Source organism: Pezoporus occidentalis, unplaced genomic scaffold (assembly GCF_034315485.1).
Source record: "Pezoporus occidentalis ecotype Australia unplaced genomic scaffold, CSIRO_AGI_Poc_V1 ctg18, whole genome shotgun sequence".
Classification (NCBI taxonomy): domain Eukaryota; kingdom Metazoa; phylum Chordata; class Aves; order Psittaciformes; family Psittacidae; genus Pezoporus; species Pezoporus occidentalis.
In genome coordinates this window covers 6,524,861-6,550,095 of record NW_026913640.1, presented here as the reverse complement: position 1 = coordinate 6,550,095, position 25,235 = coordinate 6,524,861, and the positions used below count along the sequence as shown (strand labels likewise).

General features: G+C 39.5%; 1 protein-coding gene across 4 annotated transcripts in view; it reads right to left on the bottom strand.

The window, feature by feature from the left end:
* ATP8A2 (ATPase phospholipid transporting 8A2) overlaps positions 1-25,235 on the bottom strand; it is a 325,549-nt gene that overhangs the window by 90,345 nt on the left and 209,969 nt on the right. For all 4 annotated transcript variants that reach the window (XM_062615166.1, XM_062615167.1, XM_062615168.1 and 1 more), the window contains 6 exons: positions 20,279-20,353; positions 16,916-17,038; positions 15,887-15,965; positions 12,507-12,568; positions 12,092-12,148; positions 7,952-8,059 (listed from right to left, as the gene is read on the bottom strand). In XM_062615166.1, coding sequence (XP_062471150.1) covers positions 7,952-8,059; positions 12,092-12,148; positions 12,507-12,568; positions 15,887-15,965; positions 16,916-17,038; positions 20,279-20,353 — 504 coding nt within the window. The remainder of the gene's footprint in view (positions 1-7,951; positions 8,060-12,091; positions 12,149-12,506; positions 12,569-15,886; positions 15,966-16,915; positions 17,039-20,278; positions 20,354-25,235) is intronic.

Sequence of the window (25,235 nt, the reverse complement as noted above, 5' to 3'; positions counted from 1 at the left end):
TCTGAATGAACAGTAATTGTGAGACCCATCAATTCTGAGATTTTGCCTAATGCCAACGACAACAGCACTTTTAATAAGCACCTAAGAAAAACTGTTTGACAGATCCATAATTTTTGTTCTGCTCCCCACCATACCCATCTTGTAACTCCATATGCTCACTTCTCCCTCCTCCATTTTTTAAAATATATTTTTATATTGGCATCCAATTTTATAACAGCACAATGAAAGTCAAGTGTCGAAGAAAGTCAAAGACATTCTCACTGTCCAAGCTTTCTTTGCACTGGCTTGTTGATTCTACAATAAGCATCAAATTGCCTTCACTCATATACTGGAAAAGGGAGACATGTCCAGAGCTGCAAGACAGTGCCCTGCAAGATGCTTGGCAAAAGACTGCAGCTCCTAGTGACAGAAGAAAGTTGATTCCCAAGATCTGGCTACTGAGAGGTGCTGTCGTTGGGTTTTATGCTACAGAGACCCATGGTGGCACAAATGGCTCCTTCACTTTTGGCATTATATTATAGATTAACACCTGTGTTCTTCTCTGTCCTTTCCCCCCCAACCTTACTGAATTACATACCACACTGAACACAGTACAGCTTTCTCAAAGTGTAAGCGCGTGTCTGGTCACCATCGCTGTTATAACACTGATACTCTTTTCCACAGTCTCCTTCCTATGCCATCTGACAAGGTCACTGGTATAAAAATATGAGCTCTAGTGATACCCAGACCCAAATGAGAAATTACACTCTACAAGCCAAATAGGTGCAGTTTAATCTCCCTGCACAGACACCCGAAGGCACTCCCAAAACTCAGAGCATTCACATTATAAATGCTTTTTGTCAGCCACATCCACCAGTAGAGAAGCAGCACAAGATACCATCGTGGCCACCAGCTGCCGAGTTAACTGGAAAGCCATAGGGAACAGACTGCACCACCTGACCCACAGCAGTAGGCAGGGTACTTGAGAGAGCTGTGTTTCTTCTAGCCCCACTATTCCTAAAGCTTGTGCACCCACGTTTGCCTTAGAACAATATAAGAGAGATCATTTCTATTCCTGAGGGCTTTTTGGATCAAGTTTTGACATAATACAATTGGGGAAAAATGATCTCATGAAATGTATACCATAGGAAGGAAAGGGAATAAAGGTATGTTTCAAATTGATCTGGAAATATTTTCCCATATGAAATAGTTATGGTTGTCTCCAATTGCAAAAATACAATCCAACCAGCACAGGAAAGAAACAGTGTCATGGAAAATAAATTCAGTCAAACAAACAAAAAAGTGCTTCACAAACAAACCCCCTTCATAACACCTACATTTAAACAAAAATGTAATATGACACTCCTGTCCCCAAGGAATGAAGGAAAAAACACCCTAACCAAACCCCAAATATCTGCTATCTGGGCTTTCCTGTATCCATCAGAAAAAAGGTGACTTAAGTGTGACCAAACCACTAATTCCAACTCACAGTCACCTCCTGCCCTTGGAATAGATCCCATCTGCTGGTCCTCTCATTTTCTAAGGGAGCCACAGCTTCATTGCTATGAGTTTAAATGCTCTTTAAAAAAAATCTTACATAGACTATTACCCTACCACCTTCATTCCTTTGTGTCATAGAGATTATAGGAACAACTGCATATTGATCTCTCTACTGTCATGTCATCTCTCTCCTGCTCCTCTCTTCATCCTCATCATGCCAAACCAATTAGGCACTAAATTCCACAAAGAAAGAGGATATCGCTCAATGCCTTCATGCTGCTTGGAAATGCGGCTGGCTCCCATTTATGACAACCACAGACAGAAGTGCCAAACAGTGAACACCTGCAGAGGCAAACCGAGATCTTTTGGCTATGAAGACTCTCAAATTGCCCTCCAGCTCGCTCTACCCACCCACCACGTAGCACACTGCTACCCTACAAAGCTGATCTGCAGAAGATGCTGCAGAGGCTGAGCACTTTGCAAGAGGCATAATATCTGTCTGGCTACTCTCCAGTCACTCTACCCAATAAAAGTGTTTTTTTCCTTTACCAAGGTGCACACCAACCCTTGTCATGCCTGACAAACGCGCACTGCACAACTCTTGAGTTTTCCTCCTCAAGTTTCTAATGCAGAACACAGCCTAAACCAGAAATGCTCTCTGATCCAGTATGGCAAGTCATAAGTTCTTAGTTTGTCCCTGCTCATCAGCGGGGCTCAAAACAAAACGTCTTTTGTAGACATGAGTATTAGTACACACTGCCTCTGGTACAATACAGTAGCTGCTTTTCTATACTTAAAAGCCAGATGTTTCTAATTAAGCAAATACTGAATAGGATATTTTCCAAACATCTTTCCACGAGCATGCAATGGGGCTTTGCTACTCTTCAATATATGAAAAAGTGTTTTGGGGAAATTCTGAAGGACACTGAGCAACTCTGGGCTCCAAATTGAAAAAAGATGACATTTTTGAAGCTGTCCATTACCATGGAATGATAATTCTATCCCAAGTGAAGGAGCTTGGTCCTGGACACTGCTATAACCCCACTCCAAAAGCAATAAATCTGGATAATCCGCCAATTACACAGAAGTGTAAATGTTCTCTGTGAGCATTCTATTTCGATTTAAGCTGCTGAGTAGCATTTAAACTTATTAAGGCTACTTGACCTCCAAACAGACGTTGGCCAGACAGCGTGGCTAGCATCCAGGTTACACAGCCACACTGAAGGAAAACCAGCTGACACCCTATGTACCAGCTGTACAACTTGCAGGTAAACAATTTATCTCCACTCATTTTCCTATTGCTCCCCCACCTAACACATTAGCCTGCTAGCATCAGTTGAGGGCTAGCTGACTGTCTTACTCTCTGCTGCCAGTTCCAAAACCAGACTGAGTTTTTATACTTATGGCTTTGTCCTATTTTCACATGACCCTATATAGGAAATGCCAGCACAGTGTTGGGCACACCTGCATATACACTCCTGCTTTAAAGCCTTCATGAAATATTCCCAAAGGAGAAATCAGTCTGGGACATCTTTTAGAAATATTTAGGATAGGTTTGCTGCACAGTTGCCAAACAGGTAACGTGACGTGGTCTAGGGGTTAGGCTCCAGAAAACAGGCGTGTTTCATCTATTAGTTTCACATCCAGGAGTTGTTAAAATATTTATCTCCATTTTTTTAATTTTTCTGGTGTATGACACAGAACAACACAATGCTAGGGATCCAGAAATGAGAGATTCATTTCTGAGAGCCACATGTGGCTCATAAAAACAACAAATCCACTCCTTCAACAGTTACTTAAAAATATATGCATGCTTTATTAGCCTAATTTGTCTGCTCAGAGCCTAGTCCAAAACTGCAGAAAAAGTTCCAAAACCATGTCAAGTGCCATGGAGACCGCTGTGCACAATAATAAAAACAAACACCATCAGCGGGCTTTAAGGACCTCAATCTGCAGGCAAGGTCTGATTCCTGCCTAACAGCTGGATGAAGCATTTCCACCAATCAAAACACTGACACCACAATGTAATGTGCAACCAACTGCAGACAAATAAACCACAATCAGAACAGCCAATTTTCTAACTAGCACCAAATTGCGGGAACATGAGAAGCCAGAACGAACAACAACTGAGACCTCTGGGAAAAAAGATTCAAATGTAGAGAGAATGGCAGAACTACACTGGAAAACACGAACATGTACATTAAGCTGTCAGTTTTTCAGTGTGTATTTGAAAGAGCAGTAATGCGAAACCTGTTTATTATGTTGTAATAATGATTATTATCTTACCTCCAGGACTTTTTGGTCTTGTTTTGTGTTGCTTCCAAGTCTTCTAAACCATGAGGTTTTCTCATGCTTTGGCAGGAACTGAATCAGCAAGATTCGAAAGCTCTTCAGGCCAAAGGCCAGCTGCAAAACTGGCTATGCTACCAGAGCCCATCAGACTGTATAGACCACCTCCCACCCTCAGAAGCCAACAATATAGTGCAGTAGCTAAAGTGAACCTGTCTTGCTAATGGCACAAGGAAGAATGGGAAACTGCTAAAAGAGGGACAGAGTTTTTCTTGACAAACCATTTATATAAATCCTGCTATTGCCATGCTACATGGGATCAACCAGACGTCTTGATTACTGGGATCTTTTAAAAAGATTTTACTCCCTTCTTGTCCAGGCTGAATGAGACTAGTACTAATCTTCCTGAAGATACTTCCTTAATGGTAACAACAACTGATGAGGCAGAGACAAAACACATCACTTAGATAAAGGGAAACAGTTTAAAAAATAAAGTCATAGCTCAGTAGTCATCCTTTCTTCACTCACAACCAATAACAGATGCTTCAGAGGGGTGATGGGAACACCTTTCCCTGCAACTCCCCTCTCCCTTAAAACACTAAAAATACAGTATTTTAGCTGGGGGTGAGATCTATTGTTCTTCATTTTAGGCAATTTCTGGATCAACACTCAAAGCATGGTAACTTTCATATGCATCTGTAACATTTTCTCGCATACATACACTTCCTTTCAGGTATAGGTGTCTATTTAGGTGCATGGGTGGGAATACCTGCGCTAAGACTTTGATGCCAAACGGTATATGTAATATTCCAATAAACCCAAAGTATGCTACAATTCCTATAAAGAAATCAATACAAGAAAAGAAAATGAGCAGCATTTCACTCACACAACCCATATTAAATATGCAAGAAATGAGCACAAGTGTTATTGCTCATTGCTCCCTTTGGGGCACCAAATCCCCACCCCCGGGCAAACAGAATCTCAAAACTGCACGAGGGCAGGACTACTGCAAGTGTGCTGGTCAGCAAAATACCACAGGGTTATGAGCCATGAGCCCCAAAAGTTCAGGAAAGGATAATTAGGCAATTACATGCTTAGACCAGCACATTTCTGTACCACCTCTGAATTAATGAGCATCAAAGTGGCCAGCACTTCAAAAAAAGTAGGCATCTACTTGTTTCCAACAATCTGTGGTGGTGAGTCGTAACTACTGAAAGGTGGGAAAGGAATTACATACTGTACAAAGCACTCTCATCTGGAAATGCTCATTCAAAGCCAGTCAGCTCCAACTCAACTATGCTGGCACCAAAGGCAAGACAAGAAAACAGGCACTGACTTTTCTCGGTGCCACTCTTCTCTTCAAATACAAAAATGACCTCTCTAAAAAAATGCAAATATCCAGGAAAGCCAAGAAAGTTATCAGAGGGCTTCTTTGGTCTTACGTTATTGCTTTTGATACTGTTAAAGGAAAGCATTTGTGTGTCTGAAAAGGTTCCCTCAAAAGAGCCAAAGAGTTTACTTTCAAACTGCCAGATATCATACAATTGGAAAACTTCTATTAAGGACTACTGAGATTTTTATCACAGCTTTGTCTTATTATGTTATATGTATTCTATTATGAATACTGTAGTGGAAAAGGAAGGAATATGTTGACTCTTTAACAGCAGAGAATAACTGAGTTACTTTCCTTTGCCCTTGAGGAGGAAAAAATGGTATTATTTTCCCTGTGAGAAAGATCAAGATATAATGGGCAAGAGAAAGAAATATTTAGTGAAAATGATTTAATAGATCCCAGTAGAAACAAATCATCTTTTCACACACTTAAAAGTCTGCAAGGCTCCATGCTGACATTTGATGAATGGACAGAATAAAATGTTTTGCACCTCATATGCCTTCACTGATGGCATGTAGCTCTGGCTGGCACAGATGCTAGATAAGTATTACAGTTAAAACCAGCTCCCCCTCAAGTGCTATTGGATTTACATAGTATGAGAATCTAAAATATTTTCGAGTTCGGTTTATTTGAAGACAAACACACTACCAAGATTTAAAACTTAAAGCAAGTTTTTAAGATACCCTGATTAATTGTACAGAGAAGATGGTAGCATGAGTAAAGGAACAGCTTAAGTCTAGGAAGCAGCAAGGCAATTCATTTTACTCATTAGAGCCTAGCATGATCCCAGTTCATTTCACCATGAGCTGCTTTTATGACAGCAACTGATTACTCAGGAGACTTTGTGTTAAGTTAATGCAAGTGGTAAGCAAGTTCCCTTTACCTTGGGAGCTTTCCTTGATTTTACAGAATGATAAAAGAAACAAAAAATCCACTCTTCCACCGCTGCTCCTTCTCTTGGAAAATACAAGAAAACTGATAGAATGGTATTGATCTTTCTTCTCCACACACCCTGAAAGCCACACAATAGATTGTTTCTGACTGCTTGTATTCAAAAAGTGTATTTCTAGAATTATGAACAATCCTTCATGTTTTTGTTGATTACTGACCCAGGGACACAGCTGCACAACTGGACTAGACACACTATCAGTCAAAGTAAATGTGTTCTCCATTAAGAAAAAGTACATTAGATCATTTTAGTCTCAGCAATATATTAGCACCACTCCTCAAGTCATAATGTCAGAAAAACAGAGCATAAAACCAAAGTTTAAATAGAAACACTTTATAAAGACATGTTTAAGCAAAACCTTATTAATATGAAGCTTTTGTTGAGACTTCTGGTTTATGTTGGAACAAATGCTGATGACCAACACAATATGAATTTTGTTGCAGTTGTGTTAAAATAGTGGGGAAAAAAAAAAACAATCCAACCAACACCAAACTAAAGCTGATAGTCTGATCCTTCTTGTATGAAGAAACAGCTGACCTTACTGTGTTTGTGTTTTAGAAAGCTGCTGTGCAAGATAAGTAATTCACAGCTCTGCATGCTGCTCAAATCAAATTTCTGCTTGATATATGAAAATGTAAATTAGACCTACTGATGCTGTATGTGTTGTGAAAAAAAGATCCCCATGAAATACTATCAGAGGACTGAGGCTTTGTCTGTCAGTCACTTACTTGCTGATCCCAGCCTGTCAGCTGTCACTCTGCTGTAAAAAGCTGTCCGTGAAAATCTACCCCAGCTTCATGACCCCCAGTGCTTTACCACAAGATAATAAAATATGTATTAGGCAAGAACAGCACCAAATCATGCCTGACTGCTCTTGTTGAGTACAAACATGAGAGTAACCTCAATAATCTCTAATTGGCTTGCCAATACTTCTTTTTTATTCTTACTTTCAGTACACTAGGGTGGTATGAGTTAAATACACTTAGATTCTTTGTTAAAATTATTAGCTTGCTTTTCTTCTTTCTCTATCATAATGAGCATTTTTACAGTAAAGATAACTCTTATTACAAAATGCCTTTTTTGTTATCTGACAGCAGTTCCACTTCTACAGAAAATAAATGCATGGTAAGGAGTTAGTCGTTCACTGTTCATGGTAAACCCCTATTTTAAATATGTGCAAGGTTCTTGAGTGATTCTGACAGGCTCGTGACTCAATCTTCTCACCACGGCTTGAAATAATGATACCTAAGGGAAAACTTCACCACCTGGAACTCAGCTGACACCAAAGGAATAAATCCAAAATTCCTCTAGTATTATAAAAGTAACACATCAGCTTGCCTTCTGACCATCTCGTCCTACTCTCAAGTAAACTCTGATTTATTTTAAATGAATGCAAAATATGAAAGCAAAATATATAAAAGAGAAAGAACACATAATAAAAAAAAACACCACCCAAAACAAACACTAAAACCCTCAAAGAAATAAACTACATTTCTACCTGGCATTTTGTCAAACACACTAAGTCTTGCTAGGAAAGCACTAATGAAAGAGCCAGTCTCACCGCTATCCAAGTGAACTGAGAATTGCCCTACAGTACCCACAGCACATATAATGATGTATGATGGCACTTTTGGGGAGAAAAAGAGCTCTTCTAATGGGAAGATTAAGCAAAATGAATGCAAGGATTAGAAAAAGGTTAAAATGAAGTACAAACACTCTTACTAGAGCACAATTCCTCCCCAGGCATTGTGTGAGCATTCAGGAAGCAGCAAGCAGCAGGGCTGGCGACAGTAGGGCACTATACAGAGCAGTTTACCATGCAGCCAAGTGTTCACACTGACCTGCCCCATCATGTCTGGCGCGATGGGAATCGTGGGCCAGATGACCGAGTAGGCACCGAAGAATACCAGCCAGAGCAGCATGCTTCCCCAGACAGCCAGATGACTGAACTGTGAAGGAACAGGGAAAGGAAAGTCAACACAGGGCACTTCCTTCATCCACTTAACCTATAGATATTGCTCTGTTCAGGTCTCTGTTGGTCTCACTCAGGCTCGTCTGCTGCGTTTGGTTTCAGGCCAGCAGCACAGGTTGTTTAAACAGCATAAACCAATTCTCTTTAATCTGTGCTTCACAACAGGGCAGACACAGCCTTCTCAGCTAATCTGTCTTACTTGGAGCTCCAAAAACTCATCAGATTTTCCTTGGAACTCTCTCATCTAGTTCCTGCTTCCTGTCATGCACATGCCAGGTTCAACACATACATCAAGGTAGAAATTTTCCAAGGTTCAGGTTAAAGTTCACATGGACAAATCTGTTATGGCAGAGTGTATGCGTATACAAGCCATGTCCACCACTGACATACCTTTCATGGAGGAAGATTCAGTGCTGTGTAACACACTACCACAATCAACATCTACTGATCAGCTTTGCTTTTTTTTTTGTTTTAAAGGTGTCCTAAGTGATTTACAGATATGCGACACAGTTTAAATCTTTACTGGTTCTTTAGTCTGTAGACTCACTACGAGTAAATAAAAATAGTATCAAAGTGAACATGTCCAGCACAGACTTTATTTAGGTTGCATTAAAGAAAGTAATTTTTCCTACACACCCAAACTGTTTTGCTATTCAGGATGATTTAAGCTGGTTTACTTTTACACCGCAGTGGATGGAATCAGTAATTTCAGTTGTAACAAGCAACTGAGCTCATTACTGGCTCCAGCTTTTTTGGATGCCAACAACTCCCATGGCTGATGACTTTGGCTCCTATTCAGAGAAGTACCTGCATAAATCTTAATTGCTAATTACACATGGGTTTAGGAACATGGGAATGAATTTACACGCTGGTTGCTGTGGTAGACACAGTGTGTTTGTTTAGTCCTCAACTTCATACTTTGTATGTGATGATTGTATTTGTTGACTTTTTGAACAGTATGTGAGAACCAAAGAAGTGTGCACGTATTGTGTTCTTTACACTGTGAGATAATACTAATGGAATGAGGAGGATTACTCCTCCTCTGGAAGCACTGAGCATCCTTGGAAAGGAGAGCTTTCTCCAGCACAGGCAGTGAAAACAAACAGTCTGGAGCACCAGTGCAGACTGGCAGATAGCTGGGAGCAACTGGAGGCTGCCTTAGTGGAAGTATTCATACAGCGAGGCGATGGAAAGAACACTCTTGTAGGCACTCTTGGAAACCTGAAATTTTGTTCAACCCTAAAAGTTGCTGGGCTAATGAGCAGGACATGGGATAGGCCCCTTCCTGGAGAGGACACAGTGGGCAGGAAGACTTGTTTTCAAATTTTGCTATTTACTCTGTTTCACCAAGGAGATCAGACCAGCAACTTCTCGATTTAAAAACAAACAAAACCCACATTTCTTTATTCAGTTCAATGTGAATAAAAATAAGAGACTGGAAGGGGTTTTATTTTTAACACTTGGAGGAAGGTGGAGATTTTATCCCTTCAGGCTACTTGCTTTTCTGGAAACCAGTGACAATTAATGTCAGGATTCTGACTAAAATAAAGCCCTGCCATAGTGAGCAGCTGTAGTGCTCAGCTCCCCAAAGAACAAGTACTGCAAGGCTGCTGCAAGAACTGATCTTTAAAGAAAGCCAGCCTCATGAAATAGCAGAACATCACCAGCACTGCTTTCCCAGAAGGATATGACTCCTCCTCTTGAGCTACAGCCTTCCTCCCAAACAAGCGAATGGAAGGCTCAGGATAGCTTGGACTGATGCTTCCAAACTGCAAACTCCTACGACTTCATGATGAAAACCAGTAAAGATAAAAGTAAGCATGGAAACGAATCTGAGACATTGTCTTATCTTGTATGAGGTGTATTTATGCAAGTGAAATGTGCTTTTAACTTCCTATCCTGTTTTTTTTTCCAGTCTGCTGGTAGGACATGTTTTGAGTTTTCAGCTCTTCACCTTACCCTTTCCAGCTCAGCAAAGACTTGGCTTATTTTATCTTTATCTCCTTCTCGTGGTTGTCCATGTCTTCATCTCAGATTTATACCTGTCTGAATTACTTCTCTACCTTTAAAAGAGCTTCTGCTTTCAGGAAGAGCCTTCCTTGCCCTGCTTGAAAATGTTCCTTACACACTCACCCCATTAACCTTTACACTGTTGATTCTCCACTGATGTTTGTCATTCACCCCTGGAAAATCCATGTGCAAACCAGAAGTGAGTCCATCAAATGCGTTAAACGAATGACAGTCAGGAAAAAGGAAATGAAGGCTCCCACATAAAAACCTAGACACACTGGATGGCTACCCTGAGCATCTTATTTGCCTGAAATAGTTCATATAGTGTGGTACAGTAGTGAGAAAGCTGTAACTGTTCGGGAAAAAGCCTACTGCGGTGTTCCCGATAGGAAACACACAACATGAAGCTGCTCCACACCACTCCAGCGTGCATATTTAGTTATGCATCATGTTACCACTTTGAGAAAAGCCTTTCTTTCCGCACTACCTACTGGATATACCAGGCTGCCAACCACTTGGAATCTGCATTATTTATTTAAAGCTTTCAGCTGAACCCATCATGTTCTCCCAAGTGGCAGTGCTCCTCTCACTCTCAAGAACAAACTGCATGTAACCAATCCACTTGATGACGGAGAAGAGGCTTAACTCAGTGTTGTACATTTAATACTTTTAAGTAACCTAAAGATCCTCTGTGTGTTGATTTACTTGCAGCTGAAACAATAATTGTAACCAACATCAGATTCCAAGGTGAGGAGAGTCACTGGTCCAAGCAATGGGACAGGAGTTAGAAATGTATATAGAAAAAAAGTTGTTTCTAAACAGTTATTTTTCTGTGCATAACAATAATTTCTCTATAAAATACCAGTGTTGAACACCGAGATGTACTAAACATTATGCTATCTTTTAAAATAAAGTTTAGAAGAGAGAGGATCAGGATTACCCTCAAGTGACTGAAAAGACACCAATTACCCAAGGAAGGGGAGAGAGGAGGAACCGTCAAATAATTCATAACAGGATCTAAACAGGGTCGTATGCCTCCAGTGCAGACTTGGATATATCCTCTTAGTGCATGAGAGACTAATTTAAGTATTTTTGCATTTTAAAATGTTGGAACACAACACAGAACTTATGCATAAGCAACAGTAAAAAAAAAAAAAAAGAACAGATTTGATTTTCAGATGAATAAGGCAGAGAATATTAGCATCTCCCTAATAATTAAATAACCCACACTGATGGCACTTCATCCTTAAAATTCAGAACAGACATAAGCTTATTAATCTTAACAGTTTCTCTGTGAGGAACAAAACAAAACAGTTCACAACAGAAGTAACAAGGTTAGGAGACTCAAGGCAAGCTCTTCTAAGAAACTGGTAAAATAAGAGTCCCCAGAACAGCCTGCTCTTGAGGGCAGTGAGACTATTGTGAAAATTAGATTCCTGTAGGGTACCTCATAGATGGGGAGAAGCAAGGACTCCAACAAAATAATAAGATTAGTGTTTCAGAGGGGCTGGGGGAAAGAAGGGAAGAAAGCTGTTGAAGGTTCACCGACACAGGAACCCTTCTACCCCCCATATTCTTTGGAGATCAATGCCCTACAGGATTCTGACACCTACCAGTAAGAGAGCACTCACTCATTCCAAGTAAATGACTTGACCTAGGAACCAACATAACTGATTGACTATTTACTATTGACTATCCTTATTACACTGTTTCCAAACAAAAAATCCTATCCAATGCGAAGTCACCAGTGCTTTTCACTAGCTTTGAAGACATTTTCGAAGCCCAGTTGTTTACCTGGGGGCAAACACCTTTCATTCCCTACTGAGTTAATTTTTAAAGGAACTACAGAGTACAAAGATAATGTTCTTGATCTATTTCCTTAAGCAACTACAGTAGGATGCTGATTTCATAATTTCACATAATTTTTAATACCTTTTTTCTGTATTAACACTCATTAAAGAGGAATGTATGATAACAAAACATAATGAAAAGTACTTACTCTAGTCCATGCAGTTGTTTCCAAGCCAGCTTTCAGACAAACAGTGACTACAACATACTGCAAAGAGAAAAGACAACTTCAGTACTAAAATTCTCAAATTCAAAGGTGTTCATGGCCCTATCTCCCCTTTACACTTAAAAGGTTACTACCATTTAGGTAACAACCCAGGACCTGGTAGTGTGGGATGAAGTTATTGTTGGTGCATGCCTGAAAGATGAAATGAAAAAAAAAAAAGGTGGAAATCATGCACACAGAATTAAGTTTGTTTTTATTTTACTTGTACATTTTCTTCTGGTTTACACAACTTTCTAATGGTGCATATATATATATATATATATATATATATATATATATATATATATGTATATACCCCACCCCCCCCGCCCAAAGAAATTGCTAGGATACACAAACTTACAGTGTAAACTATGTTCCCAACAAACAAATAGTCAATTCCCTGGCCATTTGTGAACACTGCATCTGAAAGAAAAAAAAATAAATCATCACATTTGTTATCAGTTTATCAACACAACTGATAAAATAGCAAGGAAATTTTTCAGAAGCTAATAGCTGGTCCTAACATTGCCTTTTAGAACACTTAAAAGCAGTTTTGCAAGCTGTAAGATAATGGTAATGCAGAAGTTGTGCTAAGCCAGGCCTCAGAAAAGATATTTGGACAGAGCGTGTATACATAGGCTTGGTTGCCAGAAGCCATCTTAGCAAAAGGGGAAGTTTTTGCCAGACCCTAAAGTGCAATTTGCCTGAGAGTACTGAAATATGTCAGCGTCACTTCTGTCACTATCTGTTCTTAACTAGATACTGAGACCTCTAACAAATCCCATTATTTGCTGTGCCTGTGAAGAAAATCCTGTAAAACACCAGCTGATTTGTGGTGAAAGAGCTGAATTAAGAAAAGTTGCAAAAGTTTCATCTATGAAGGACACATGTAACATCTAAAATATGTTACTGAAGGCTAATTCAGTAACTGAGCAGTATTCAGACTCCACACACACTTTCCCCAGTCAAGTGTGCACAAGGGTAAGTACACGTTAATCTATCATTTGAAAGTGCCAACCTTGGCAATACTTCAAATGTCTGTTTAGTCTTTCTTAGCTCTTGTTGAGTAAGACCGGAACACCATGAAAGCACATTGGACAGCCACACTAATGCCAAATGAACTTGTACTCACAGGAGCTTTCAAGCATTACTCAAGCCATGATAAGTATTACTGTTTTCACAGGTTTTAAGACAACTGCTAGAGAAATACACAAACAGCAGGGCTGAAAGAGGCTTAAGATAAAACCTTGGACCTGTTCCTAAACACATACTGCCTAGCATAGTGCTTCTACCATGAGGTGCTACCATTTTGCTAGATTTATTTGCGAAACTGGATCTGACATTCTTAAACTAGGGTCATCTATCCAGTTAACCATGTTCCTACAACATAGGTCTCCAGGATCAGTAATTTTAAGTCTATAGAGAAGAGTCCCTGACACCCTGATCCCTGTGCTGAAGATTCTGCACAGCTTATGGGTAAAATGACTGTATATTTAGTCAGTGCATTTACCTGTAGCTACTTGTTATGGCTTTCTTCTACAACGGTTGCATGTGGTTGTCTGAAGAACTGACAGGTTGTGAATATTTTCTAGAGGTTGCTGGTCTATAACCCTGCTTTCTTTTCTCTTTTGAACTCCAAAGAAACAGCAGCAGATGGACTAGCCACTAACATCACAAGAGAAGCTGAAGCCTGAAACAGCTCAGTTAGGAACTGGCTTGGTTTCTAGCCACTAGCATCTCTATCAGTCCAACTCACACCCCTGGTACTCTGTGGCTTCAGGCATTTACCGCATCATTCACAAATGCACACTAAGTTTAAACTGTTTCTTGGCTCTTTTCTCTAGTGTCAATGAACAAGGTGAAAATTGAGCCTTCCATTTCCAATAAACCCTGATGACGGTAGAAATCTCAGTTTATTAAGAAAAAAGTCATACCCAAATATACATCAGTTTTGATAGATCTAAAATAAACTGACCTAATGACTCTGCTAGTATATTGCTCCAGTACAACATCACAGAGCAGGTGTAACTAACTGAATAAGTTTTGTTATCAGTCTCGATTTTTAAAGTTACATTTTAATGCAGTAAGTTAATGCCTTTTTTCTTCCCAGTGATTTTCATGACCTTCCACTTTGAGAGGCTAAGTGGTCCTGAAAGGAATGATATTTCTGTTAATGAGAACAGCTCAGTGAACATTCATTTCTAAAGCTATACAAGTGCCCATTCACAGACTGTATGCACTTCACATTCTAAGGAACTTGAGAGGTTAAAAAACATCCCAATGTGAATGGCACATTTTTGTCTCTGGCCCTGAAATCCCTTTTTCACTTGGAAATATAAAAAAAAAAACCCTTGAAAATACAGTATTCATTCCTCTTCAGAAAACAAACTAAGCAACCCATTCGAAGGAACTCAGGAAGTTACTATTTGAGTGAGTATTCTAGGTCTTATAATTTAAATTGTTGCAATTACAAGTACGTTATCTATTTAGGAATTAGTTAGAAAAACATTTAGGAAGGCTAAAACGAAAATTGTATTTTTCTTCAGCTGTAACCACGACAGACATCAACCTAAAATTTCAGAAGCTGGATTTAAAGAAGAGCAATTAAAGATTAACATTTCTCATAAAAACAGTGAAACAGAACAACAAAACCCATGAAATCAAAACAAAAACCAATCAACCATAAAAAACCCAACCCCCTCCTCCAAACCTGAATAGAGCTCCCAGCCCACATGCAGAGGAGAGGGAAGTCCCTATCCTATATGGTCCATCAGACAGCGTGTGAAGCTGTCACTGGGATACAACACTGACGTTTTACTCAGCCAGGTAGAGAAACACGAATCTCCCTCCCACAGCTATCTCTATCATCATGCCTCTATTGTGAGCATTCATATTCCCTCCCTTTCTGTTGTATTTCACTCCTTTCCAATTAATCCATCCTGGAGCTAAAAAGGTTGCATTGAAACTAGAGCTTTCCAGGGAGAAGTTTCAGTTTTGAAAAATTAATTATTTTAGATAAGTATTATTACCCCTCTGCTGCCCCAAGATTTCTCCTCTGATCTAGTCATGTTTCTTACAATAGTAAAAGAACAGATTCCCATGTTTTTTCCTGCCCACACAACCATATTGTAAAGCCTGGTAGGAACCATATGGGATTTAGTGTTCCCTGAAATACCATGTAGTTGCATTACCTTTCATGGAAAGCAAGACTTAATAAGCCTAATTTGTAGAACAAGAAGCCTCATTTCCCCATATCTCTACTTCCATTCCAGCCATTTCATTTTTTCCACAGACTTCAGCAGTAGTAAAATCTCTCTATTTTATCCTACATTTTACAGTAGTGTGTTATGGAATGGGAAAGGTCCAACAAGATATAAAGCAAATGGTTGTAATGCAGCTGCTGCAAGAACATTATATATTTAAAAAATTGAGATCTTAACCCACTACCAAAAGAAAATAAGGCTTTTCATAGAACATTATTCAATATTTGAATAAGAGTTTTTGGCAAAGTAGTAGTTTCATTTTTCACATATGAAAGTCACTATACGAACAATAATTATGTTCAATTAGAGTAAGTTCTGAAAGCCACTAGATAGCAAGCCAAGCTCAGCAGCGACAGCCTATTGAACTGTCTGTCAGCGTTATTTTCCTGGGACTTGTCATGACCTCCCGTTCTCCAAACACGCTGGCTCTGTGAGACTGAACATCAGTTACTGATGTAAGAAATAATGAAGCCCTTACCATGCTCCAGCACTTTCAGTGGAAACCAGAAAAGAATGATGGAATGGATCAGGGCATTGATGCAGTGACCCCAGAAAACCTGAGGGAAAACAAACCAAGTCATCAGTAAAGTCCAAAACTCTTGACCTCTCTCTAACTCCTAACAAACACTTCATTGTGTAGTTTAGAGTCAGACAATGTTTGTCCTGAAGTGAAATACCTAAACTTCTGCAGGATCTATTTCCTCCTACAATTTCTGCTCTTTCATAAGAAAACACTGGCCCAGTTGGATGGTTTTATTCTAACAACTTAAAATATAATAAGCAAGTATGCTTGCAATTTAAGATCTCTGCCAGAATACAGCAAACAGATGGAGTCACCCTTCTTTAATTACATCAAAGAATGATTTTTAAAACATCGATTCAGTACTATGGAATACTCTGTTTACTTTTAATGGGCAAATACCTTGTGCCACAGTTTTTAACTTCTAGATAATGTGTTTTGCACAAGCTAGAGCTTTAAATACTCTGAAATTTCCTCTCTAAACAAATCAACCATACAGCTTCTTCGATTCAGAATTACATTTAGATGTGCCTGTCATAGAATAAAGACAGGATTCAAATAGTGGGATTTTCCAGCATTTAAATAGCAAAATGTGTTCTTCAAAACTCAAAGAAAGAAAGTCAAAATTTAGCAAAAGAACCATGGGAATAGAGCTGCATTAATTGTGAAAAAGCCCTCAGTAGAGAGCATTGTGCCAACTCACAATTAACTAAAATCCTGGCGATGTTATCCAGGTTCTAAGGAAGTGGTAAACTCACCAGTTATCAGTAGTTGTGAACTGAAAAATCATACCCTTATTAAAAAACAAGGGCTTTTTCTTAATAAAAAAACGTAACCCCTGAAAAGAAGTGAGAGGCAGAACAATCCTGATCTCAGTGGTTAGCATGAAGCAGAAGTAACAGCAGGGAATAAGTTATTTTCTAACAAGACTGACCTGGAAAATACGAATGCTCATGACTGTTCTTCAAGAAATAGACTTTCCCTTACCCTTGTGTTGAACCCATCTGCATTTTGAGTAATTTTGTATAGCTGTGGAAATCTAAGCATGCTGTCTTGAGTACACGACCGTTCAAAAATTCCCAGAGTGAAGGGTGGCAGCGCTGTGAAAATCTGCAAGGAAAGCAAATACTAATTAAAAGCAGCTATTAGTTTTACGTGGACCTTGGATAAAATTTCAGTATATAGACAATAGCAAAATTCCCACAGACTTTAGTGAAGACTTATTACCAATTAGCATGTTATTTGACATCATTTTCAAATGTCCAAACAAATCCAAACATGAATTTCAGCAATTCATAACTCTCAAATATTAACATATGAACAAAAGAAACATGAAAAAAAAATTTGTATTTTCAACCAATTGCCTTAATCTAGAAATGGTAAAACACATCAGACTGCAAAGGAAAGACAATGTCCTTTTGCAAAAAAGCCTTGGGGGAATGGGTTCAAATATAGCTGCAGTTGTAGCCATAATTAAATATGCAATGTGCTTAACCACAGCTAAGTTTGCAGACAAAGCAAATGTGGAAATCCCATTAAAACAAAGATCTACTGAAAAACAAAGGCCATTCTGTATTACGATACTTTGGGGATTCTCTGGGCAGGCACGAACTGATAGGAACAAATTAACTGCAGTATGTGTCTGTGCTATGGGCAGGCACTTAGATGACCAAGCCTCAGAAGCTTTCCAGGAGAGACAGCAGGACACTTTGCCAGAAGCAGAGTAAATTAGTCTCTGCTGAGTCCCACATCACTGCTCTTAAAGTGTTTCCAGGATCTGAGGCAGCTCATTTAAAGCCAGCTTGGGTATCCACGTTTCTTGCAGTCTGCAGTGCAGGCACAGAGTGAGAATACCCCCAGTGTGCATGTCTGAATACTAAACGTTATTCATTTCCCCTTACATTCACAGTTTATATCGGAAAAATAATTTCTAATCCTGTACATACATATAGTTTTTAAGAGTCTGAGAAGTGTTCTTGAAGTTACGAATCAGCTTGAAGTTCTGCGCTGTTTCTAGTGTGCAGGCATGTTTGCAAAACTTGGGCTGTGGCTCCCACCAGCAGCGAGCTGGCAGTCAAGGAGTAGACAAAGGGCAGCACAGAGGCCTAAGGACTAACGAAAATCAATAATTACATCCCTAGATCCAGCAGGGGATGTGCTTCTTTTGCTCATAAAGTGATAAAGCAGATGGTTAAAATGGCAGCAGGCTAGGGGTGGTGAAGTGAAACTAAGACCACTGGTCCAATATATTCCAGAAAAGGCTATGCTCTTGCACAGCTTTAAGGTATCTTCCCAAGTTTCCTGTGTTTACTGGGGCATTTACATTCTCAGTTGATTTAAATCTTCCAGTGCTTTTGTTTCTGAAGGTAAACCTATAGTGTGAACCAGTGCAAAAGCTGGAATTAGAGTGCTACTATCACTACCTATACTTCCTATTTTAGTGAGACTACTAATGAAATAAAGGGTTAGCCTGCACAGAAGAGAACAACAGAGCTAAAACAACTTGAAAATTGAGATCCTTCAAATGGTGGAAGTCCCCAGTATCCTACCAGCACTTGATCCTTCATGAGCCCATATGACTGGTCCTAATTTTAGAAAATACCAACCTTACAAAACAAAGGTTAATTTCTACTTCACTGATTCTAGAAAATCAGTTTCATCCATGAGCTTTATATAGGGTAGGTAGATCCACCAAATCAGGTTTAAGGATAATAGACGCAAATATCTAAACATGAATGACAGAGACTGAGCAACAGTCAGGAAATGAGGGTGAAAAGAATCAAGGCAGTGGAAAATCCTGGAATCAATATCTTCCACAACAAATATGAAAACTTGTGGAATATGAGGGTTTGTGCCATCATTTTTAAGATTTATGTGACAGGAGTTAAGTGTTCTCATTAATATTACTCAGGGATAGAGATAATTTGCTGGCTTTTTCTGTATTAGGATGTCTTTGGAATGAGTCTTCTTAAGGAAAAAAAAATTAAATTTCTTCCTTCAAGAGAGAAATGCAAAGGATTTTTCAACACTAAGTGTCCTAATATCTTATAAATCCAGATACCAGGCCACTCATCAGTGGCATAACACTATAACGGTGTCCTGGGTTCAGCAGTAGCAGTCATTTTTCTCCTCCTTGGTAGCTGGTGCAGTGCAGTGTTTTGCCTTTCAGCTTGGGAACAGAGCTGATAACAATGATGTTTTGGTTTGGCCAAGGACTTTGTGAGCCTCATGCTCTGCCAGGGAGGAGGGGAAGCCAGGAGGAAGCAGAGACAGGACACCTGACCCAAACTGACCAAAGAGGTATTCCATACCACAGCACGTCATGCCCAGGAGGTAACTGGGAGTTAGCCGGAAGGGCTGGGGGACTGCAGGGTTGGAGGAGGTATTGGTTGGTGCTTGGTCAGGCTGAGGGGGCGAGTTATCGGTCAGCTGGTGGTGGGGTGTTGTATTCTCTTCCCTTGTTATTTCCTTTATCATTATTATCATTGGTGGTAGCAGTAGTGATTTGTGTTATACCTTAGTTACTGAACTGTTCTTATCTCAACCCATGGGAGTTGCATTCTTTTCGATTCTCCTCTCTGTCCCTCCAGGAGTAGGGGGAGGGCAAGAAGGGGGGGAGTATGTGAACAAGCTGTCTGGCTGGGTTTGAACCACAACAAAAGGTAACATCATTGAAACACCAGCACAGATCTATGGTATGCCATGAAATGTGGTCCCACAGATACTCCAGACTTCAATCAGTGTCATTGATTAAATAATATTCTTGATTAAAGTGATAAAATCATACAGCGCATGTGGCACTCTACAGAGTACAATGAAAATCAAAAATCACTTCTGGACTGACACATCCTGCTCTTGGTTCAAGTGAGAAATGCCAGTGGCACAGTAATGATACTTCCTGTTCTGTACCTAATGTAGCATGAGTCAACCCAAAGCATCTGACATTTCTCTGAGCATCAACTGTACAGGGTCTGAGAAAAACATGAACCCCCAAAGATGAAGATTTTGTATCTATTTTGAACACGAACAGTCAGCAAAATATCCATACAAAAGACTGAAGACACTTTCAAAGAGAAAATTCAATTCCATTTTAAAGCTGCCAATTTTCCATTTAAAGTTGCCAAAGGAGGAAATATCAGGCCAAATGTGTATTTTCAAGGTGTTTTCCCAAATTTAGTTTTGCGATAAAAACACCATCCAAAATGTATTTTTATCTATCTTAGAGCAGATTCAAAATGGCTTTTACAAATGAACTCACCTTTCATGACACATCCAAGACACCTGTGAGAAAAGGGACACAAAGTACTATAGAAGTCCGAGCACTACCAAGTCAAAACACATAGCACTTACCACATTATACAGACCAATGCACCATCGCTCAAATAAGATCTGCCCAGAAAATCCATTAACGAAAGCAAACCAAAGCTGAAACAAAGACAAGTTACAAGCAGGTTTAGATTACTGCACTGAACTGTACTACACTGCAGTACATGTTTCCATTTACAGTAGAGGAGAAAGATGTGGAACACAGACCACCATCTGGAGACAGCTGCCTGTCATGCTCTAATTATCACCAGTGACAGTTATTCTCTTCTAAAGTCTTACAGTTTAAATACTGCCAGAGCACTGCTCATTTAAAATAAAATACTCAGGTGATGGAGCAACTTGCTGTCTTTGCATCGTTACTCTAAAAAAATAAATGGCCTCAAACTATTCCAACATCCTTATTGCTGGCAAATTAACGTGCTTGAAGCCAGAACCCAGCCTCATTTGCATCATGGTTGGCAAAACCCAGAATTTTCCAGGTAAGAATATTTTGATGGATGCTCTGTTTGATTTCCATGTGCTATTTTTGCAGTCCCAGAATTACAGTGATACCAACTTATCAGCAATATAATCGTAATTACATTTCAATTTTATTGTCGACATTACATTGCTATGTAATAAACCATCAATTTAATACTTAAACATTATTAAAGAGGTTACTCAAAGAGGCTGCCCATTCTTCGACAAGTTTACAAAGCCCATCTGGACAAGCCCTGAGCAACCTGGTTTGAATTTAGCATTCACCCCAATTTACACAAGAGGTTGGACTAGATGGCCTCTGAGTTGCCTTCCAACCAAGGGAATTCTGTAATGCCACAATCCCAGGAAACCGCTGTAAGCCACAGTGCATAGCTAAACTCTTTCCGGGATTTCCTTGGACCTAGCTTCCTTAAGCCTATTTCTTGCCTTGTTTAAGCAGCTTTTTGAAGCAAGAACTGCATTACTGGGTTGGAACAAAGTTCACTAATGGCCACTGAATGAAGCTTGGGAAAGAATATAAGAAAGGAAAGCATTACCTTTTCCCAAGTAAATCAGAAACTGGAAAAATAATCAGCAGTTTAAGGGCATCCTTAATCAGTCTGAATTGTTGCACTTAATAATGAAGAATTTCTTGTGAATTTGTGCCTTAGTCCCTTTTAAAATCCACACTGCACCATGGTACTTCATTCAAAATCAATTCAACATTGTGTATGGGAACACTCTCTCTTCCAGCCCCTTTCAACGTTTTGCCTTGCATTTACTTTACAAGTTCACATTGCACTGGATGCACTAGGTATTGCAGAGCAGCCAAGTGATGCCCATGCCTATTCCCTTCTCACTGCCCAACAGCCCATGGCACTCACAGCCAGGCATCTTTTCTGACACCATTCTGTCACTCATGTAGCAGCACTCTCCTACTAGCATCATTTTTCTCTGGCTCACTGTCCCAGCAAAACACCTCAGATGATTGTTTAACTGGGATGTCATCTGATGTCTTCTCTGCTCCCATTCAAAATGGATAGAGTAATTAGGAAAGACAAGAGAAGATGACAAGATTGGATCAAGACCTACAACTGTTTTCATAGATGCAATATCCAACCAGACTAGGACTCTTCAGCATGGGACAGTGGGAACTTCAGGCAAGACTAAAATACTTGTAAGATAGACAAGAACAACAAACAGCCATTCAGATAGGCACTGCTGTCCAGTAAAAGGATAGAAGACAGACACATTCTATATCCTAACTTTTTTCATCACTTCTATTGTACTGTTACCTTGAAAGATCACTGCTCTCTAAATCTCACTTTCAGGAATCAAATGACCCAAAGCAGCATACCGACCAGTCTCACACTTGTATTTCAAATATACCTCAGCACTTCAAATGAAAGATAATGATAGACCTTGGGTACAAAGCCTGAGATCCCCAAAAGCAACCACAATTAATTTGGGGTTGCTGGGTAAAGAGCATGAGGGTTTCTTCTCCTAGGAAGAAACAGAACTTTAAACAAGCATATTCCCAGATATTGAGCAATGATGATCTAGGCATCTTGCAGTTAATTGCAACTATGAATGAGGGCAGCAAATTCAGAAAACATGAATAGCTCACAAACCAGAAGCCCAGCTGGCAACCTCAGCCTGTGCTCTGCTCAGTTTTCTCTACCCCACTGGGCAAAGCAAATGTTAAGGCCATTTATGACATTGGCTCATGCTATTTAGGAAACCACTGCTTTCTGAAACCACAGCTTCCCACAGCTAGTCCTCCAGCAACAGAAATTTCTGATATTCCACCAAGAGAGTAAAACAAAGCAGCCAGACTTTTTGTACCTGGCCCACAGCTAGAAGAAAAGCCCCAAGCCAGGCAAAGCTAACATCTTAGATTCACATTTCCCCCCAGATATATTAGCAGCAATGAAGTGAAGATACAACCATATGACTTGGGAAGAACCAAAACTGTTAAGATGCCTTGCAAAACAGCAGACAGACTGTCAAACTAGAAGCGAAAAATCCCCACTCAACAATCCAACTCTGCCTACTCAATTCATTAAAGAACCTGCTAAAGCCACCTTGAAATTAGTCAATTACTAGAGGAGAATATTGAGATGGAAGTGTCTGGCTGGTAAATGGGTATCTACATGTAACTATCTGAAGTCTTCTGCAGTGTTTTTAAATATTGAAAGATTTTTCTACCGGAAAGTTTTTTCCTTATTTCAAGGCTGCTGTAAGAATGGCAAGAATTAACATCAAGAAACCTCAATGTTCTGCTATTTCAAATTTGAACTATTTTTCTTTTGGCAGGATCCATACAGGTGAAAATTAGAAGTGAGAACATTCCCAATGCTTACACAGGTCTGCCAGCACCACACACTCCAGAGGACAAAAGCTGCTACAATTAGGATGTACTGAAAAATGACAGCAATGCTTGTCTTTTCCAGAGATCCATGCTCTCCAATGCCAATTTAGATGAAACATGTTGTATACTTCCTCATTATCTTAATATCAACAGTAAAGCAGGTACTGTTTAATACATACATTCATTTCAAATTTAACACAAACCATAAACCGTCATGCCTGGTTTAAGGACCAGCTGCTTGTAGAGAGAACATGGTACTATTTAAGGTCAGCAAAGAAAGGAAGAAAAAAAGATCAACCAACACAAAAAAGCCTCCAACTCAGCACTCCTGTTAACAAAATGTACTAAATGTATTTGAGTTTGCAACAACCCATGCTTGACTCAGACTTAGTAAGCTGGCAGGAAAACTTGCCAAGTCTGGCTGGCTTGCCAAGCTCCAGGGGTTCATGGGGCTCAACTCCAGTACTGCTATGAACAAATGGACCCAAAGTTATTAAACTGCTTTTCTGGCTGGAAAAAAGAAACCTTTTCACTTTAACTACTACCTGGCTGCCAAAAAGCTGGAAAAGCTTATTTGTAACGCAGCTACAAAATACGTATTATTCTCCCAAGGAACAAAAGATCCAATTTAAATGTAAAGAGATTCAGACCTAAGGCTGAAATCTGGCTTGGTATATCGCTGCGCTTTACTATAGCAGATATTGCAAAGATCTGAATCCAATAGGTACTGTGCACAAAGAAAGTGGAACATGTTGCAAACTGAAAACTAGTCCATGCTCCTGCCTTGAAGCATGGCCACGTTCAAATAAGAAACCCTGCTGCTGAAGCGCTCAATGCCAGCTCTGATGTGGGCACTTTGCCATCAGAAGGAGGGGGTGAATCAAATTGCTGCCTCCTTCCAGAGGTCAACAAAAGCCAACAGATGGTAGTATTTGGTTAATATTGACTTCAGCTGCAGGCAAACTGAGGATCACTAAGCAAACCAGTCCAGCACATCCACCTGCTCTGGAGTGTATTTTGAGAAAAGATCAACTATTAGTTTCAAAAATAGTCCCACTTGAGCAAGTTGGAAGGCAAATTTTAATTGCATTATCGCTTCATGCATAATGAAGTGATAATGCAACACTGATGCCTGAAATAGTGGGAACTAATTTATTTCACTGCTCTAAGGCACTGGGATAGCAAATCATCTATTTTAAATGTGTGTATTTATGAAGTCTTGATAATAGACAGCTTAACGAGTACTAGAAATGTTTTCCCTATTCTGCTAAAGGGCACAAAAAGCTAATGTAGTCAGGGTATCAACAATTGCCACAGGCACCAATTATAGCCAGGCTGGATGCCTTTACTATTCAGAAATGAGTTAAATTCTCAAAATCTCCTCTCTCAGCACACACACATTTTGCATGCTCTTACCAAACAGACTCATTTACTGTTTGCCCAATAAAGCAGGTTTGTGTATCTCCTGTACAGTTCATTAATAATGTATCCTCATTATTATAAAATCATAAAATCTCTCATTACAGATGTCTGTCTCAATGCCAGGCTCTTAGTCCTTCCCAAAAGCACACAGCCTTTAAGTAATCCCTTCATTAGAGAATGTACAGCACCAATTTTATAATATAGGTGACGAATCTTATGAATAAGATTTGACGGGTTAGGCATGGCTGCCCAAGACTCACTTTACTTGCCAGTGAATATTGCCCTCGCTCTGTTTAGTCTCCCCACCATTTATTAACTCTTTGCTGAAAACAGATTGGTGTTTTTCAATTGGAAAGCATTTGCTCTAGGCCCGTGTAACCCAAACAAGTGCCCATTTAAGCTTAAGATTCATCTCCAATCTTCTCCACCAGTGTTAGCAAATAATTTTAAAGTTTCTTAAAGTATTGCTTTTGTCTCATTAAACTCCCCCCTAATACAATGATTCAAAGCTTGGTCAGGTAAACAGATATCAAAGCAACCAATAGAGATTTCCTGGCTTTAAACACTGATTTATTAAATAAGCTTGAACAGCTGTTATTTCTTCTATTGCTGACTACAGATAGTTTGTATTTCAGCATACTGAAGAGCACAGTTTTATCAGCTTCATCTTTCTCTGCTCATATGCAGGAAATACGATTTCTTCCTTATACATGTTGCTTCTGTGCTTCT